This window comes from Anastrepha ludens, chromosome 3 (genome assembly GCF_028408465.1).
Source record: "Anastrepha ludens isolate Willacy chromosome 3, idAnaLude1.1, whole genome shotgun sequence".
NCBI classification, from domain to species: Eukaryota; Metazoa; Arthropoda; class Insecta; order Diptera; family Tephritidae; genus Anastrepha; species Anastrepha ludens.
Window position 1 is genome coordinate 129,981,280 of NC_071499.1, and position 18,721 is coordinate 130,000,000.

The 18,721-nt window shown below is 37.4% G+C and overlaps 4 protein-coding genes across 5 annotated transcripts; 3 read left to right on the forward strand and 1 right to left on the reverse strand.

Moving 5' to 3' along the window:
- The first annotated feature begins 246 nt into the window (after positions 1-246).
- Positions 247-3,606, forward strand: LOC128859248 (CDP-diacylglycerol--inositol 3-phosphatidyltransferase). The gene is made up of 5 exons (XM_054096099.1): positions 247-691; positions 883-1,017; positions 2,146-2,299; positions 2,372-2,532; positions 2,619-3,606. Exons 1-5 carry the CDS (start codon positions 640-642, stop codon positions 2,789-2,791), a joined length of 675 nt encoding a protein of 224 aa, XP_053952074.1. The 5' UTR covers positions 247-639; the 3' UTR covers positions 2,792-3,606.
- Positions 3,607-5,182: 1,576 nt separating this feature from the next.
- On the forward strand, positions 5,183-5,955 carry LOC128856763 (mitochondrial inner membrane protease subunit 1). Its single transcript, XM_054092078.1, has 2 exons — positions 5,183-5,380; positions 5,444-5,955. Exons 1-2 carry the CDS (start codon positions 5,279-5,281, stop codon positions 5,846-5,848), a joined length of 507 nt encoding a protein of 168 aa, XP_053948053.1. The 5' UTR covers positions 5,183-5,278; the 3' UTR covers positions 5,849-5,955.
- A 3,965-nt stretch (positions 5,956-9,920) lies between these two features.
- LOC128859251 (exosome complex component RRP4) lies at positions 9,921-11,028 on the forward strand. The gene has a single exon (XM_054096102.1). It carries the CDS (start codon positions 10,037-10,039, stop codon positions 10,931-10,933), a length of 897 nt encoding a protein of 298 aa, XP_053952077.1. The 5' UTR covers positions 9,921-10,036; the 3' UTR covers positions 10,934-11,028.
- A 9-nt stretch (positions 11,029-11,037) lies between these two features.
- Positions 11,038-14,692, reverse strand: LOC128859249 (rho GTPase-activating protein 15). 2 transcript variants are annotated; one of them, XM_054096100.1, is made up of 5 exons: positions 13,206-14,692; positions 11,785-12,120; positions 11,595-11,700; positions 11,321-11,503; positions 11,038-11,192 (listed from the first exon to the last, which is right to left on the reverse strand). In XM_054096100.1, the coding sequence occupies exons 1-5, from the start codon at positions 14,050-14,052 to the stop codon at positions 11,099-11,101; spliced, it is 1,566 nt and encodes a 521-aa protein (XP_053952075.1). In that variant the 5' UTR covers positions 14,053-14,692; the 3' UTR covers positions 11,038-11,098. The 2 variants fall into 2 exon arrangements, with proteins under 2 accessions (XP_053952075.1, XP_053952076.1); XM_054096101.1 differs by having other exon boundaries at positions 11,099-11,237.
- Positions 14,693-18,721: the final 4,029 nt, after the last annotated feature.

The following is an 18,721-nucleotide window of genomic DNA, read 5'->3' on the forward strand; positions in this document are numbered from 1 at the left end:
TGGCAGTTGTCACTTGCCTTCCTCTTTATAAACAAGCAACTTCTCTTCTTGCAATCTAGTATTATATTATTCTTATTCAGCGTGTATTTTAATTTAACAGAAATTATTTAAATTTTTCATTTTGAATATTGTTGTTTCTCAATACTAACGGTATTTTCCTGCTCACATCACACTGGAACTGCAACCCTACTAGCAAATACGATGTTGGTCTAATACCACCACTTTGAGTAGATTCGCGTTATTATTGCTTAGCATTGTCACGCACTGAACGACCCCAACCGACTTAGTAGTAGAAAAATCACTCGGAAAGAAAAATTCTGATACGACGAAAAGTTCAAGTGCATCTGCGATCTAATGTGTACAACAGTATAAAATTGCATTCCATGAAGAAATAAGTTCAAATAAAAACAAATAAACATCACACATAAACAATTAAAAATTAAATAATTGTCTAAAACATACCTGTGCAACAATATAAAGTCCATTAGAGGAATTCAATTAGCAACACCATTAACTTTGCTATCGTCATCATTACCTAGTGCAGGCAGGAAAAGTGCAACACATCACCGGCAAGCAAGCAGTTGGCAGTAATAATCCCCATCACAGCAGCTGAGATAGAATTTGCATAGAAAACGAGCCATGGCGGGGTCGGAACATGATAATGTCTTTATTTTCGTACCAAACGTAATTGGTGCGTAGTAATGCAATTGTAGGGCTACAAAACACTGCTTAGATAGGTCTCATAGTTATCAAGACATTCCATGTTAATTGAATTAGTTTACCTTTTATATATGGCGTAATATTGTTTGTCTGATTTACGACCATTTATTGATTTTCCATAGATCTACTGGAACGCTAATTTGATTTATTTCTTATTCACAGGATATGCACGCATTGTATTGGCACTTATTGCTTTCTGGTTCATGTCAACAAATTATGTTATTGCAGGCTGGTGTTATGTCATTAGTGCACTCCTAGATGCAGTCGATGGGCATGCGGCGCGTGCTTTTAATCAAAGTGAGTTGCTATAAAGAAATTCATTCATATTAGTGTAGGTCTTCGTAGCCATATCTTCAAACTACCTAACTTAAATTATGTATGTATACGCTAAAAATAATATGTTAGGCGCAAGATAAATAATTTGGGTAAAGCAAAATTAAATTGAACAACTACTTGTCCAATGTGCATCAGCGGCTGATACGAAAATATTACTTGTGCTATCTACAGTGTGTTTGTATGTATATACACTTTAAACATTTAAATTAAAAATATGTGCCTACTTGTGTCGCTTACGTATGTATAATAAAATTATTAGCAGCCATCCTTATCAGTGTAAAAATATCGTATACCTCTCCTTTTTTGATATGCCATGTAGATATTTATTTATGTTGGCCAGAAATACAGCGTGTCGCGTAACATGATGTTGATAAGCAGCTTTCCTTTTGCAAACGCCGAGCGAATATTGAATAAAAAAAAATGCCTTTGAATTGAACCTTGTGAAGGTTTAGCAGAACTGCATTATTTTCGATTTGACAAATGTAATAGCATTGTTTTTTGAAGCGTCTCTCCTAAGAGTATGCAAAATAGTCTGCATCCTTTATAGGAGGCCTAAAAGACAGGCGTCCTGGTACTTCCCATATGTTGGTCAAATTGTTATGCAATTTCATGGCTTTTCAAAGCATTTCGCCTAAAGTGTGCAAAAACAAATACCTTACTTATATTTATCGCTTGTAAGCTAAGCGACAAGAAACAAAAGTCCTCTTCTGTTCGCCATTTCCTCGCTCGCTATCTCTATGCTCGATTAACTTGACGAAATTTATCGAGTAAGATTCACCGCTAGCGAGTATGGCTATAGCTCATTAGACGTACTGTCTTACCAACACATGTAATTTAAGGCAGCTCTCTTCCCGCATTGCCGACAAATGTTCATTTGAACCAGTTGCTTCATCTATTCGCCACTTGCTAAGCCTTGGCGAAAAGAAGAGGCCTAAAGTCACTTGATCGTAGCTGAATGTTTTTTTATTTTCACATACAAATTTTTCGCCTAGGAAGCAGCGGAATTCCCTAACGAGCATAGAAGTAGGGAATCGAAAGCGGCCATACGTTTTTTGGGATACTTCATAATTTTTTTTTTCTCCCCCAAAGGTACACGTTTTGGCGCCATGTTGGATCAATTAACTGATCGATGCGGCACCATGGGATTGTTGGTGACACTCAGCTACTTTTATCCGAAGTATATATTCTGGTTCCAAGTGTCAATAGCCATAGATGTCGCCTGCCATTGGCTGTACATGCAGACGTAAGTATTTACTTATATTCCATTTATTTATCTCTAGGTCTCTAGTTTTACTGTTTTCATAAATTTTTACAGGAGCGTCATGGTTGGCAAAACATCCCACAAATCATTCAACGTCAATGAAAATGTGATAATGCGCACCTATTATCAAAAAAATGTGCTCACATTTATGTGCTGTGCAAATGAACTTTTTTACGTTTGCTTATATCTCCTGTATTTCACATATGGACCATTAAGTAAGTATTGTTTACATACGTAAGTACGTATTTTGTATTCTCAAACTTGGAAATACTAAATAAATTTTATATTTATTATTCAACAGTCTTTGGACTTTCACTTTTTAAACTTCTGGCTCTCGCTATGGCTCCATTTGCACTGCTGAAGTCATTTATCTCCTGTCTACATGCCTACGTAGCCAGCATTGATTTAGTCGCATTGGATGTGCGTGAACGTGAAGCCAAGCGTCAAAAGGAAGATGGAAAGAAGGCAGAATAGATTTGCATGTAATCATATACGAGTATATCGAATTGCGAAAGAAACCGCTTTTTCTGAAAAGTGTGGTTGTTATTAGTTATGATCTGATTTAATTTATTTTATTTTATATGCAGTAATTTTTAATTTTTGTTTTTAGGGATTTTATTAGTTATTATGAAGTCTTAAATGTACCTTAGTGTTATATTCTTGGATATAGTGACGTTAATAGCCCATATTTCTTAGTAAAGTTTTATAAAAAGTGAAACACTATAAACTTCCAGCCTTTTGTTGGCGCTATAGTATTTTTTGTTGGCATAATTGATTACGAGTATGTAGGTAAAGGTAGAGTAAAGTAGAAGTAAAAATGTGTGTAATGATTTACTAAATAACTGCATGCGAATACCATTAATTGTGGAAAAACCGCATTTTTTTAACAAATATAACTTCGTTGTTTATAAATGTGTCCAAAAAATATTAGAAAAGTGGCAAACCCAAAACTATCAAAATAGATGTAACAGAATGTAGCCATGGTGGGCGGATACTTGAATTTGGATCCAATGTAAGATGAAGAGAATTTCAAATTAAGAATTGAACTATAAGTGTTAACCATAACAAATGCTACTACCACTTAACATTTGTAACTTTTCAACTATGATAATTGTAATCATACTAGCGGAAGTAAACTACTTTTTATGTAACATGCTTACGTATGCACTAGAAAAGAATCAGGTTAAACAAAGGAGGATCGAGGTTGAAATTATTGAATGTTAAGAAGGTGGTCCTCCAATTGTAACCTAATCAAATACGTAAGAAATAAAATTTCATGTTTCAAAGCATTTTTTGATTTTTATTCCAATCATTCATGCTGTTCAAAAAGTGAGTTTTCCATTTTCACTATATATTTATATTTAAAAGGTGTTGCAATGAATTCTATAAGCTTTGAGTTAAGACAGTAAAAAGGTCTCCATATAGCCAAATGTATAATGCGTGACTATCACCGGTATAGTTCGGGCTCAAAATGCACCGTGTACATGATACAGTAAATGAAAGAAACAGGGTTTTTCTAAAAGCGGTCGCCCCCACAGCAGGCAATAGAAAACTATAATTGTATTTCTGTCATGAATAAACTCGCAAAAACCGTCCGGCATTCGGAGGCGGCATAAAAGTTATCGCTTAAGCGATTTTGATCGGAAACCAGGTAAAGCGTTTTTCAGTAAGAGCGCTTCAACTTTTTTTTGAATAAAACACAAACGGTTTGATTTTTTTAACTAATTTTTTTTTATTATCGAGTTTGAACATATACATTTAAGTATGAAATTCGATTTCTTTTGCATGACCACCGCGTGCACGTTTTACGAAGTCCAATCGTTGAACCCAATTTTCGACCACTCTATTGCATAAATCGGCCGAAATTCCAGCAATTTCGCGTTCAATATTGGCTCTGAGCTCACAAATCGTCGCCGGCTTGTTACTGTAGACCAATGACTTCACATAACCCCAAAGAAAATAGTCTAGAGGCGTCAAATCACACGAGCGCGGCGGCCATTCGACCGGTCCATTTCTGGAAATAATGCACTCATCGGACTTACTCTTCAACAAATCAATTGTAGCGTGTGCTGTGTGGCTTGTGGACCCGTCCTGTTGAAAGCGCATGTCGTCTAAGTCCATACCATTCAATTGCGGCCAAAAATAATCGTTTATCATGTCGCGGTATCGATTTCCATTCACAGTAACGTGGCGATCGTTCTCGTCAACGAAAAAATATGGGCCAATTACGCCGCCGGCATATAAACCGCACCAGTGAATTTTTCGGGATGCAACGGTGCCTCATGAATCACGTGTGGATTGCATTCTGCCCAGTAACGCATATTTTGCTTGTTGACAAAGCCATTGAGCCAAAAGTGAGCTTCATCACTGAAGATGATTTTTTGGAAAATTTATAAATTTTCGTAAAAAATTTGCATGATTATTTTCATAAAAAATTTGCACGATTTGCAATCGTTGCTCAAGTGTGTAGCGTTCCATGATGAAATGTATACTAATGAAGTTTAAAATGTCAAGCGAAAAATAAAAAATATTGCGTCGTTCGCCCTCCCTATCGGAAAAAAGTTGAAGCGCACCTATTGAAAAACGCCTTATATAGAATAAGGTGGCTTGAAGCTGAAATTGTAATTGTCCTTTTTGTTGTACTTGCTAAAAGACTAAAGTTACTGCTCATTTTATCAGAGTTAAGTAAATATGTATACACATACCTTGTTCGTCTTTATTACAGTACCTAAATTTTGCTACCGATTCAAGGGAATTACAGAAGCAGCTTAATGTTGTTTTTTTTCGTCCAACAATGCACACATTGAACATATCTCACATAATCAGCTGCTTGGCTTTGTTTTCATATCAGCTGTTAATTTACTTACTAAAATCGCTGTAATAGAACATTTCTCGAACGTCTATCAAAGTTTATATTAAATGTAGTCAAAAAATGCATAATAACTCATAATTCAAGCAAAGATGGTGTCTATATTCTCAAGGATTAAAGACATATTAAAATACAGCGCCATGTATGCCTGCCTTACGCACTGCACTTTCGAATATGTCGGCGATTTTGTGGTGGTGAGTTAACTAATAAGTTATTTCATATTCTTTCGATTCTTATTGTCTTGTAATGATTTTCAGTGCAATGGCCCCTCGATGGAGCCCACACTATACACTAAAAACATCCTGTTGACGGAGCGTATATCAACGCGTTTTCATAATCCGGCTCGGGGGGATATCATTATTGCCGTTTCTCCCACCGATCCAAAACAGTTCATTTGTAAACGCATTGTGGGCATACCTGGTGATCGGATCGTTTTAAAAAATAATAAAATAGCGACAGGTGTCGGTGCTGTTGAAACAAGTAAAAAACAAAAGGTAATGGACTTTTCAGAAGAGTACGTGCCGCGTGGCTACATCTGGATAGAGGGTGACAACAGTGAAAACAGTTCGGACTCACGCTACTATGGCCCAATACCACTGGGGCTTGTTAAAAGTCGAGTAATTTGCCGACTTTGGCCCATAAGCGAAATTCGTATGCTATAAGCCAAACGTTTAACAAATAGAGAAAATAGTCTAATAAATAATAAATTTACAATTTTGAACATCCACAGGTTTACAAATAAAGTGATTAAAAATTTAGGAAAAACTTTAGTAACGGGTGATCAATTAAGAGGAGTTTTTTTCATTTGCGTTTTTTTTACAGATCGCGCGCGAGTTGTGGCAAACTGTCATCGTGGATTTGTGGAACAGCGTTTGGTATTTCATCATGGAAAGACTCATACCGCAACAACGTCTACAAATTGTTCAACTGTATTATGAAAATCAGCGTTCTGTGACAAATGTTTTTCGTGCGCTTAGACCGCATTATGGTCAACATAATCGGCCTGCCTTAAACACTATTCGACATACCATCAACAAATTTGAATCCGAATATTCATTGGTGGATAATTCTCGATCGAATAGACCACGTCCAGCAAGAAGCATTGAGAATATAGCGGCAGTAGCAGAGAGTATACGTGAAAACCGCGATGAATCGATTCGGCACCGTTCTCAGCAACTTGGACTGTCGTATGGAACAACTTGGTCAATTTTACGGAAGGATCTTCATTTAAAAGCATACAAAATACAGCTCGTACAAGAACTAAAGCCAAATGACCTTCCTGCACTTCACCGTTTTGCTGATTGGGCTCTTGAAAAGATTGAAGAAGATCCGCTGTTTTCGAGCAAAATTTTGTTCAGCGATGAGGCGCATTTCTGGCTCAATGGTTACGTCAATAAGCAAAATTGCCGTATTTGAGATGAAGAGCAACCAGAACAGGTTCAAGAGCTACCTTTACACCCAGAGAAAACAACGGTCTGGTGTGGTTTATGGGCTGGTGGAATCATCGGTCCATATTTTTTCAAAAATGATGATGGCCGCAACGTAACTGTGAATGGTGCTCGCTACCGTACCATGATATCGGACTTTTTGCTACCTGAAATTGAATCTAATGATCTCTACGACATTTGGTTTCAACAAGACGGAGCCACTTGCCATACAGCTCGTGAAACAATGACTTTATTGAGAAGTCATTTCGGAGAGCAGCTGATTTCACGTTTAGGACCTGTGAGTTGGCCACCAAGATCTTGTGATATCACACCTTTGGACTTTTTTCTTTGGGGATTCGTGAAGTCCAAGGTCTATGCTGATAAACCAGCTACGATTGAAGCTCTGGAAGCCAACATTACGCGTGTTATTCACGACATACCAGTCGAAATGCTCGAACGAGTGATTGAAAATTGGACCTTCAGAATGGACCACCTTAAGCGTGGGAAAATACCCATTTGGTCCCCCGCCTCTTTTAAAAAAAGGGGTGTAAGGGGAGGTAGAGGGGGGTATTCTACTTTCTAAAAGTGAAAACCTCACTTGGCGGCGGCTTATAGTTTTTAAGTTATTTGAGTTTAAAAATTGTAAAATTGACCAAGAATCCTCCTATTTTGGTTACTACAACCAGCCGAAGTGCTGCCAGACATCGTATAAATAAACAATTTTAGAAGATAATAAATGAATAGAAATACAAAATTTTACAAATTATTTCTATATTATATACGTCTATTCATATATATATATATATATAGGTATATTTATGGATATATGTATATATTTATATACATATATATATTAATGCTTGATTTTCAGTAAAGTATGTTTGATTGTATGCATTTTGAATATATGATATATATATATGATATATATATTTTTAATTCCAAATTTTCACTATATTATGAATATATGATATATATATATACATATATATATTAAAAAAAAAAGCGCCGCAGCCGAAAATTTGGAATAAAAAATCGCGCGATTTTCACTATATTATGAATATATGGTATATATATATACATATATATATTTAAAAAAAAAGAAAAAAAAGCGCCGCAGCCGAAAATTTGGAATAAAAAATCGTCTATGCTGTCCACGGTATTTTTGCGTAAAATTTTCTTCTGCGTAGGCGGCCTTCGGCCGCACTTCAAAAAAATAACCCTCATCAGTCCAACTCTGGCTTTGCAATCCACAGTATTTTTGCGTAGAACTCCTTTTCGCGTGGGCGACCTTCGGCCGCGCTTCAAAAAAATTAGCCTCATCAGTTCAACTCCGGCTACGCAATCCACAGTATTTTTGCGTAGAACTCCTTTTCGCGTGGGCGGCCTTCGGCCGCGCTTCAAAAAAATAACCCTCATCAGTCCAACTCCGGCTAGGCAATCCACAGTATTTTTGGGTAGAACTCTTTTTCACGTGGGCGGCCTTCGGCCGCGCTTCAAAAAAATAACCCTCATCAGTCCAACTCCGGCTACGCAATCCACAGTACTTTTGCGTAGAACTCATTTTCACACTCACTTAAATAGAGAAAATAGTCTAATAAATAATAAATTTACAATTTTGAACATCCACAGGTTTACAAATAAAGTGATTAAAAATTTAGGAAAAACTTTAGTATAATGTATATCGCTTTGGAAAAAACTGTAAAAAGGGGGTGATAGAGGGGTGTATCCCCATCTTAAAACTGAAAACAGAACCTGCCGGAGGCTTATAGTTTTTAAGTAATTTAATGTTAAAGATCTCTAATTTAGCGAAAAGTTGGTGTTGCCATACACCTGAAATGAAAACGAAATTCGCACGCAGGGATGTTCGGTGGAAGGTTCATTGAAAAACTGCAGTATTTTTTGCTGTAATTTAAAGTTGAGAAATATTTATGAAAATAAAAACATACAACTCATTTAAACTTAAGAACAATGATATAATATTAAGCGTATCACAAAATCAATTATCGCGTGGGCGGCCTTCGGCCGCGCTTCAAAAAAATAACCCTCATCAGTCCAACTTCGGCTACGCAATCCATAGTATTTTTGGGTAGAATTCTTTTTCACGTGGGCGGCCTTCGGCCGCGCTTCAAAAAAATAACCCTCATCAGTCTTACTCCGGCTTTGCAATCCACAGTATTTTTGCGTAGAACTCCTTTTCGCGTGGGCGGCCTTCGGCCGCGCTTCAAAAAATTAGCCTCATCAGTCCAACTCTGGCTACGCAATCCACAGTATTTTTGCGTAGAACTCCTTTTCGCGTGGGCGGCCTTTGGCCGCGCTTCAAAAAAATAACCCTCATCAGTCCAACTTCGGCTACGCAATCCACAGTATTTTTGCGTAGAACTCATTTTCGCGTAGGCGACCTTCGGCCGCGCTTCAAAAAAATAAGCCTCATCAGTTCAACTCCGGCTACGCAATCCACAGTATTTTTGCGTAGAACTCCTTTTCGCGTGGGCGGCCTTCGGGCGCGCTTCAAAAAAATGAGCCTCATCAGTCCAACTCTGGCTACGCAATCCACAGTATTTTTGCGTAGAACTACTTTTCGCGTGGGCGGCCTTCGGCCGCGCTTCAAAAAAATAACCCTCATCAGTCCAACTCCGGCTACGTAATCCACAGTATTTTTGCGTGAAACTCCTTTCCGTATTAAAACCATTGAACCCAAAATTAAAACGTGCGATGTAATAAGGAGGCGCAATAACCCCGACCCCCATGATTAACACTAAACTCAAGAACTAATTTTTTGTTTTCATTTGCAGGCATCCGCCAACACCATACTGTTGGCATTCCAATCTTCTTCTTATTCGATTCCAAAATATACATTGTTCTAAATTTCAGCCAAAATTTACAATCAGAAAATGCATTTTTGAATGAGGTGCATGTATAGTTATAGTTATAGTTAATTTCTCTTGAAGCAGCTACTGCTAAACTAATGAGATAACTTACAAGTGTAAAATTTACAAAACACAAACGCACATATTCTTGAATGTCGACATTTAAGATAATCTGTAAAAATGAAGGCGACTCTATTAAAGATGGTAGCGGTAAATCAGCTGATTTTTTCTTTTTCTTTCGCTGGCTGTGGCTGTCAGGCCAGAATGAAATTAGGCAAATGCATTTTTAGTTTTCTACTTTACCATTACTTTGCTTTGACAGTACAAAACATTGTTGTTGATCTAGTGACTCCAATGCCTGAGTGCGCCTTGGTAAAATATATAGCCACATTTTAATACTTCCAAATTGGTGTTTGGCAATTTTCCAAAAAACAAAATAATCTGGCAACTCTATTCGGTGTTCCGCAAGTTGCTCGTGTTGGATTTTGTTGTTCAGTACCAGTTTTTTACAAACTAACTTTCTGTAAAGAACATTATATTTGCAGAGTTTGCTATAATGACTACCAATGTCAATATACGGCTGGCCATTGATCGTGTCAATATGGGCCTATTGGCACAGAACCAAACTAGAGCACCGCGTCTTTACACGCCTGGCGAAGTTGTCACCGGCCAGTTCGGTTTCATGAAGGGCCACGGTACCTATGTGGAAGGTGATGATATTAAGGCATCCGTTGCAGGTGTAATGGAGCAGGTGAATAAGCTTATCTCTATAAAGCCACTTAAAAGTCGTTACGTTGGCGAAATTGGAGATGTTGTTGTGGCTCGCATAACTGAAGTGCAACAGCGACGCTGGAAGGTGGACACAAACTCACGTTTAGATTCTGTGCTGCTGTTGTCATCTGTAAATCTACCTGGCGGTGAGTTGCGCAGACGAGGCGTTGAAGACGAGCAAATGATGCGGAAATATCTGCAAGAGGGTGATCTTATATCGGCTGAGGTGCAGAATATTTACGACGAAGGCACGTTGTCGCTCTACACACGCAGCTTGAAATATGGCAAACTATCACAAGGAGTGCTTGTAAAAGTATTTCCGTCATTGGTCAAGCGGCGCAAAACACACTTTCACAATCTGACTTGCGGCGCATCAATTATTCTCGGCAACAATGGTTTTATCTGGATATCGCCTACTGTGAATACCGAATCTGATGGTGGAGATGGTGGTTTTGCACAGAACTTGAGCGAAGTGATACCACGGGCGGATCGCGAAGTGATTGCGCGATTACGCAACTGCATTTTGGGGTTAGCGCATTGCAAAATGATGCTGTATGACACGAGTATATTGTACGCGTTCGAGGAGTCTATGAAATACGAAGTGCATGAATTGCTGCAGCAGGAAGCTATATTTGATGTAGCATTTCTAACACAACATCGCCTACGATTGCAAGAAGAGTAGCAGTAGGCTCTTCACGGGTATTTTTTGTATTAAACTAGGATATATGTACATATCTGCTAAAAATAATAAAACGTAAGCAATTTTTTATCATAAAATGAGATTTTTTTAATTTTTATTTTTTTTTAAATACTGTATAATTTTATTATTTGTCATATGACTATTTAATTAAAAGAAATTTTGAAAAATCAAATCCGGTTGTGAGAGCGTCTTGCGCAAGCGTCGCACACTGATGCGTTTATGCCGTCGCTCTACCGAGCATCTGTATCAGGAAAGGAGTAGGCGAAAACCGTAAATTGAAACATTTCTTTGGATTGAAAATAATTAGAATATGGAAAAAAACAACACAATAGACACACAGCAAATTCGAAGCGCATATTCACTACTTACTCGAATATACGACTATAATATTCGATCATAATTTTAACACAATCTGCCAGCAGTTGACTCTCCTTAATTAACTCTTGTAAGTCCTGTGTATTTGCGCCCTTATGCACGGGATGGAAAATCGTGGGTGTAATGGAAATGGCAAGCGTATCGGCGCTCACTTGCTGTAGAGGTACCTTCGTCAGTCTTAAATTAGAATTAACGAGCTTAGATTCTGCTTCTTCAACCTATATATGTATTTAGATAATATGCAAGCTAAGCTTGAAAAATAAATTACTTGTTGAAATGAGCAAATATGTAATTCATGGTATCACGATTAACTTCCGGCAATGTACGGATCAGTCTTTTTAGAATGTCGATTTTCGCAGTTACATCCGTTAGTACTGGAATGGATATAGAGAATGAGAAAAATAATATTACAATGCCTTCAAAACTACTCATAATTTTGCTGAAAAACCAAAACTTACACCACTGATTCGGTTTTCCAATAAACGTTTTCGCTTCATTTGCACTAACAAGAGGACTTTTGATTTCCCGCAGAAACAACTTCAGCACACCAGTTAATGTATGAATGTCGACATTCGGTTGACGCAATGACTCATAATCATTTGCATCAATGCGAAAACGCAGACTTTGCATTTTATTATAATCGCCACACTGCCGATAAATACCCTCGATGGGCTCCGAAGCCTTACGGTAACGTTCCTCGATCAAATCACAGCAGTCCACAACGATTTTCGGAACGGTTTTGTGCACCTCATGTTTGAGTACCATTTCGATTTCAGTATCGAAGCAGGGTTCATCTAGGAATTAGAAAAGCGAAAAAGGGATTATTTTGCGACATACATATGTAGTAAATGTGTATAATTTTCATTTGAAGTCCTAAATAATTAGCAGAAGCACACGTTCCATTTTTTTTAATTCATGAAAAAATAGAATTTGTAAATAAAAATAGAAGTAAGTCAACAAGTACACTATTATCGCTTGCCATAAATTGGGCTAGTCTATTATCGAAAATATTCGTTGGTCTCCTTTGCATAGCATTGAGACAACTTTATTTGCTTTTTATGAACAATTCGCCCTTTCTCCATAAAATCATGCTAAGCACATACTACATACATTCATATGTATATGTGTGCAGGGAATGCTTTCAAATATTTTATCTGATTCGAGTGCACATACTACATAATTTCGTAAACAAGTAAATGCATACATATGTATGTGCATATGTACATATGTATGCGCATTGATATGTAAAAATGTTTCTGGTTTACTTTTATTTTATTTTAAACTTAGCCCATTACTTAAAAACTCTTATCTCATTATGAATTGATATCAATTGAAATGCTGATTAAATTTATAGTTGTAGAACTTGCGTGCGTCGACAGACCACTAATAATTTCACTTGCTATCTAATGGTTGTAGTAAGGCTTTTGATATAAAATTTAGCACAATTAGTATTTACGCACAGTTAGAAATATTTTCTCACTTTGAGTCACTCGCAAACAAACATGGGCATGGTTTTTAAGTTCGAGCATGAAGTGGTTTTGGCAACTTGTAGCTAATAGTTTTAAAAGTCGAGAAGGAAAAACTGTTTAGTACATTTTTTTATTAATAATTAATTAATTAATGCAACATTTAAATATATTCATTGATTTGTAGGGATTTCGCGGTTTTTTAGCTCTGCTAAGCTTTCGAACATTGGAAATCACATCAACATACGAGTACATACCAAACAACCAGTATGCGCATACATATAAGGTTTCTGTTTGAGTCGTTTTTCCATTTTATTTAGTCCTCTTTGCGCCCCTCTGTATTGCACTTTTATTTTTTGCGCGACCCCCCCCCCTAATTATAACAAAACATTTGCATATGCAACTCAACTCACCATTATAGATATTCTGCTCTTTCAGCGTAGCAATGCTCGGACGCTGCTTAAACCAATTTGACAAATTCATCCACGCCACCAATTTTGAAGGCTGCACCGATACCTGCGCATTCACATTTGCATTGGCTTGTGCAGTTTTCTTGCGCATGCTGCTGCGTTTCCGTTTGTCGGACACCTTCAATTGGTTCAGCTCTTCTACACGCTGTATGAGTCCTTGTAAGCGTGTGGACAGCTCTTGTCCAACAGTGCGTTCATTTTGCACTTGCTGTTCCAGCTGGGTGACGCGTTGCTCCAGCTCGGTAATGCGTTCCGCGCAATATTCCTCGCAGTATGTGCGCTCACGTGCTCTCTGACGTTTGTGCTCCTCTGCTGGTGACTGCGCTGAGCATGCCGAGCTGGTGCTGCTATTTGTTGCACTATTGAAATGTGTTGCCTCTACAGTGGGTGTACAAACGACGGACGTACTTTCCTCAACTAATAAGCGCGACAAATCGCGTGTACTTGCACTTTTTAGTAACGCCAGCTTGTTGATTGGACGGGGTTCCTTTAAATAAATTACTGGTTTCTGTCGTCGGCGAATAAATCCAACTTGTTGCTTCAGTGGCTGCTCCTGACTATTCTGACTGCATAGATGTTGTTGTGTGCGTGTATAACTTGGTGTGCGGTCGCGAAAGCAATGCATTATCGTTTTATTGCGTTTTTCAAAAACAGCCTGTCCCGCAGCATCGATTAGTATACCCGCTGAATCGGGCGTACCAGGAGTGACTGTTGCTCTGGGTGCTACATCGTTACGGCTGCGACTATGGCAGTTGTGACTGCTACTGCTGCTGCTGCTGCTCGTTTGCATATTGACGACTACCGAAGAGGGGTTGCCGAAGGAAGGTGGAGGATGGGGATACAAAAACTCACATATGCTTGCAAAGTACAATGCGAATCAGTGTATGTACTCATGTGGCACATGTGCATATTTTAGCCTCTGTTTGTGCGAATATGTTTAGCTTAAGTACTCAAACGTGAAATTCAAAACCGCTGGCGATATTGGTTATCACAATTTGCGTTTTCGTGAGTTCCCCAAGAAGCTACTTAGAAGGAGCAATGGTCATTGCAGCCGCATAGCACACACATCTACACACACAGATAAAGTTAGTAAGTAACCGCCTGATCTTGGCTTTATATGCGCATATGTATGTCTGTATTTTATTTATTTATTTATTTCAGAAAACTAATTGTAATTCAATCCACTGCGAGCACTTCACCCGAACGCTTTCAGACACAATATACACACATATTAATGAAAATAAATAAAAATGTTTATTATTTTTATGTACATACTATTCATTGCACAAAATCTCAGCAAAAAATGCAGTGCCAACAGCCGTCAATCTATATAAAGTATGTATGTGGATATGCATGTGTGTCTATAATTTGACGCGATCCATTCGACCGTACCGATGACGCTTTCCACACCAAGAGCACCTACTCACTGCTTTCGGAAACTCTCAGGAAACTTAAATTTCATGAAAATTGTTGTGGCACTAGGCGGCTAAGGCAAAGTAATCTTATCTGTGCGCGCAATAGCAAGCTACGCTACCAACGTCGACGCTGTATCGACTCAGCCCCACTCAGCCAATAGTACCGTCACAGTGGCCGAACAATCTCTGCCGTTCTGTAATGCTTACATATCCTATGCATTAATTTTATCAATCAGAAGAGGGAATCGCTGCAGCTATGAGGTTTTTCGTTTATTATAACTTTTTCGGATAAATATGTAATAATCTTATTATTATACCCAACCATTTTTGGCACTACGTAGCAAAAGTAACCACTCATGGGGCATAAATCGTATTACTCATTGCCAGAAACTCATACAAAATATTTAGCGCGTTATGATTAATCAAAAATAAAATAAATACAATACTCCGCCCGCTTATCGACAACTTTGTATAAATAGTGCAGCTCAATACATATGTACACACATGCCGATGTGCATATGTAAATAATATATAATTTCAAGAGGTAATTTACAATTGAGGAACTACTGTAAAAAAATTGCGCTACATTGTATATTTTATATTGTAGATTAAATATTAATCCACAAATATAAAAAATCAGTAAACTTAGTTAACTAATGAGATTTGTTAGCCTATTAAAATATTGTTGAAAACTCTACTCTATATAACTATGCATGGGACGCCCTCTAATACCTACCTCAACCATTTTGAGAATATTGAATAGCCGGAAGTTAAATTAAGCAACCGCTCGAAAAGGTTTCACTGGAAACAGTTTAAGTAGCACTGTGTGTTATGAAAATACATTTGGCATCCCTCCAAGGGCCGATACAGAAGAGCAGATATATACCGTATAACGGGACAGTTTAAACGCTCTTTGTTTATTAACTCATTTTCCGAGCAAATCAAAGCATAGCTCAAATGGCTATTAAAATATTAAATTTAAAGCGTACTACAGCTATGCAATGCATTATGAAGGACTTTCTTCTAAGCGCCAGAGAACGTTAATGTATAGAGAAGTCTCACGAGCTACGAATAGTGTGAATTGCCAAAAATGAAGTCTAGCCGCCGCCGTGCTGTGGTGAAACTTTTAACAGATCTGATTACAGTGAATTCTCTGTTTAGTATATTGACTCTCTGCAACGTTCTCTGCGACAAGGCTCAATGAATCTAATGAAAGATTGACATTAGGAGCTGCAGAGTTAAAATAAATAAAGCCGAAACTAATCGAGAAACTTTTCTGTCATCAATTTGCAGTGAAAGAATCAAATTTAAAAGCAATCAAAACCCACTCATTAACGGTGATGGCACTAGACCAAAAACAAATTTTTGTACATTGGAATGCCACAGACTGTCAATGACAAAAGATAGTAGATAAGAAAAAGTGAAGGACGAATTGCGTGAACAGCCGATATTGATTTCAAGCTAGAAGCATAAAACGATAGTGCGAATGGAACGACTTTTCGTTATTAAATTTTGTGCTAACATCCGAATGTACACGGCGAAAGAAAAAAAAACAACAAATCGGCCGGTCTACTGCTATCACCCTTAATAGCTTCGCCTTGATAACAGTTCCATATGATAAGTAATTAGGAAATGTTTACGCGAGCGTGGGAAAATAAAATCTAATTAATTTCTTTCTTTTTTCCATTATATTTCATTAAATTCTCATTTGCAATACTTTCTTGTCCCCGATATCGCGTTGAATATGGTAGTTATTATTATTATTATTATTATTATTACAAACTGAAACTTATAATTAAAATTGTAAGCCTAGTTAGGAAAGCTATGGCTGCTAAGGCCTTCAGCTTCTTCTTATGATGTAAAATTAGTGCTTAATTAATGTTTAATACTAAGTGCTTATGCGTCGTTTAGAATTTCATTATAAGTTAGGAGATACAATATAATTTTTCGACATGCTTGTTTAAATTTCGTAATATAATTTTGATATTTTTAAGAAAGCTATAATTTTTTTAATATTATCGATTGTGGGGTTGAAAATACATTGAATGGGATCGGAGTTATGGAATATATTTTTTCTTAGTGAGTTGAAGGCATAACATTCGGACATAACGTGATTAATGGAGATCGGGGTGGAGTTACAAAACTGACATGTTCTGGGGGTATTGCTGTCGATAAGGTGATTATGGGTTAATTTTGAATGGCCCAAACGTACTCGCGTGAGCTTAACAAGGTCCATTCTAGAAAGTGAAAGGTTAGCGTGTTTTGGGAGGTTGCTTAAATCAAGCTTTTTTACATTTTGCGCTTTGTACCAAGTTGAGCATTTTTGCCAAGTCTCAGACTTATATTGTTTTATGAATTTTTTCTTAAGAAATTCAGCTATATCATTAACATTTAGATTAGTAGTTGTTAATACTGGAGCTATGGTGGCGTATTTAGCTGTGCTATCAGCAAATTCGTTACCCTTTATAAGGGCATGGCCCGGGGACCATATCAGTAAAATATTTGGGTATTTTGTTTGTAAAATACTACGGATAGAACTGGGATAGTAATCATTGTTTTCGATATTGGATATGGCATCGAGAGATGAAAGTGAATCGGAGCAAATTGCAAATTTACCTTTTTTATTTCTAATTATATTAACAGCCGACATGATAGCAATTAATTCAGCAGAGTAGACTGTACTGTATGCAGCTAGGTTGGATACTACTAAGTTTGCATTTTCGGTAGTTACGCCAAATCCGATCATATTATTGCTTTGGGAGCCGTCTGTGTATATGAAGGTGTAATCCTTGAGTTCATTTTGTATGTGTGCAAAAGCTTGTTGATATATTATAGCTGGTGTTTCGAATTTTTTATACTTTCGGAGCTCAGTGTTAACTATGGCTTTCTGTAAACGCCAGGGGGGGATGTGGGTTAGAATAGGTTTTAGTGGTAGATATGGAAGGTTAAGTTTTTTGCTGTTGAGGACTGCTCTACTAACTGCTGATGGGACTCTTTTAGATGGCCTATTTTTTTTGTAGGTTTGAGCGATTTTGAAGAGAGGGGCATCATAGCTGTTCATAAGCACTTTATTTAATTTATTTGTGATATAGTCCCTTTTTGCTTCTATTGAGGGAATGTTAGCTTCAAAAAGCATATTATTAATCGGGGACGTTCTAAATGCTCCTAGCGCGGTTCTTATAGCCGCATTAAGAATAGTTCTTAATTTATTTAGAGCAGATTTAGGTGCGAAACCATATAGGAAGAGGCCGAAATCAATTCTTGATATCAAGAGCGCTTTCGTTACTTGTATAAGTGTTACTGAGTTGCAATTGAATTTGAAGCTAGAGAGGCACTTGATGATATTAAGGCGCTGTGAAAGGTTTTGTTGAAGAAGTGCTATGTGTGAATTCCAATTATAGTGGTTGTTAAAAGTGACTCCTAGTATTCTTAGAGTATCTACCTTATTTATTTGGATGTTGTTGCAGTGGACAGAGGGCGAGCACTGTTTTTTATGGCATATATGTAAGTGTTTGCATTTTTGTACCGAGAGCGAAGCACCAGAGTAGTTACACCAGGAGTTAATGTCTCCAAATAAATTGTTTAGATTAATACTAACATTTTTATCTTTTTTTTGTTTAACTAAAAGATTGAAATCATCTGCGTAAGCGCAGAACGAGACTTCTTTATAAAAAGAAATTGTGGCACAAAGCTTGTTGTATGCTATTAGGAATATAATTACTGAAAGGGGTGAGCCTTGCGGTATTCCGTTTTGAAGTGGGTAAGTTTCGGAAAGGACATTGTCTAATCTGACTTTAATTTTCCTATGGGTCATAAAGTTTCTTATATAGTTGCAAATTCGCGGCCCGAGTTTCCACTCGAGCAGTTGATCTATTATAGCGTGGATTCCAATTTTATCAAATGCTTTTGCGAAGTCGAGTGATATTATTGACAGATGTTTTCTTGCGGATAAAGATTCTGCAACATGATGGTCTACATATAATAGAGCATCTGTTACTGACTTTCCCCGCTTGAATCCAACCTGATTGTTATGGATAAGTTTGT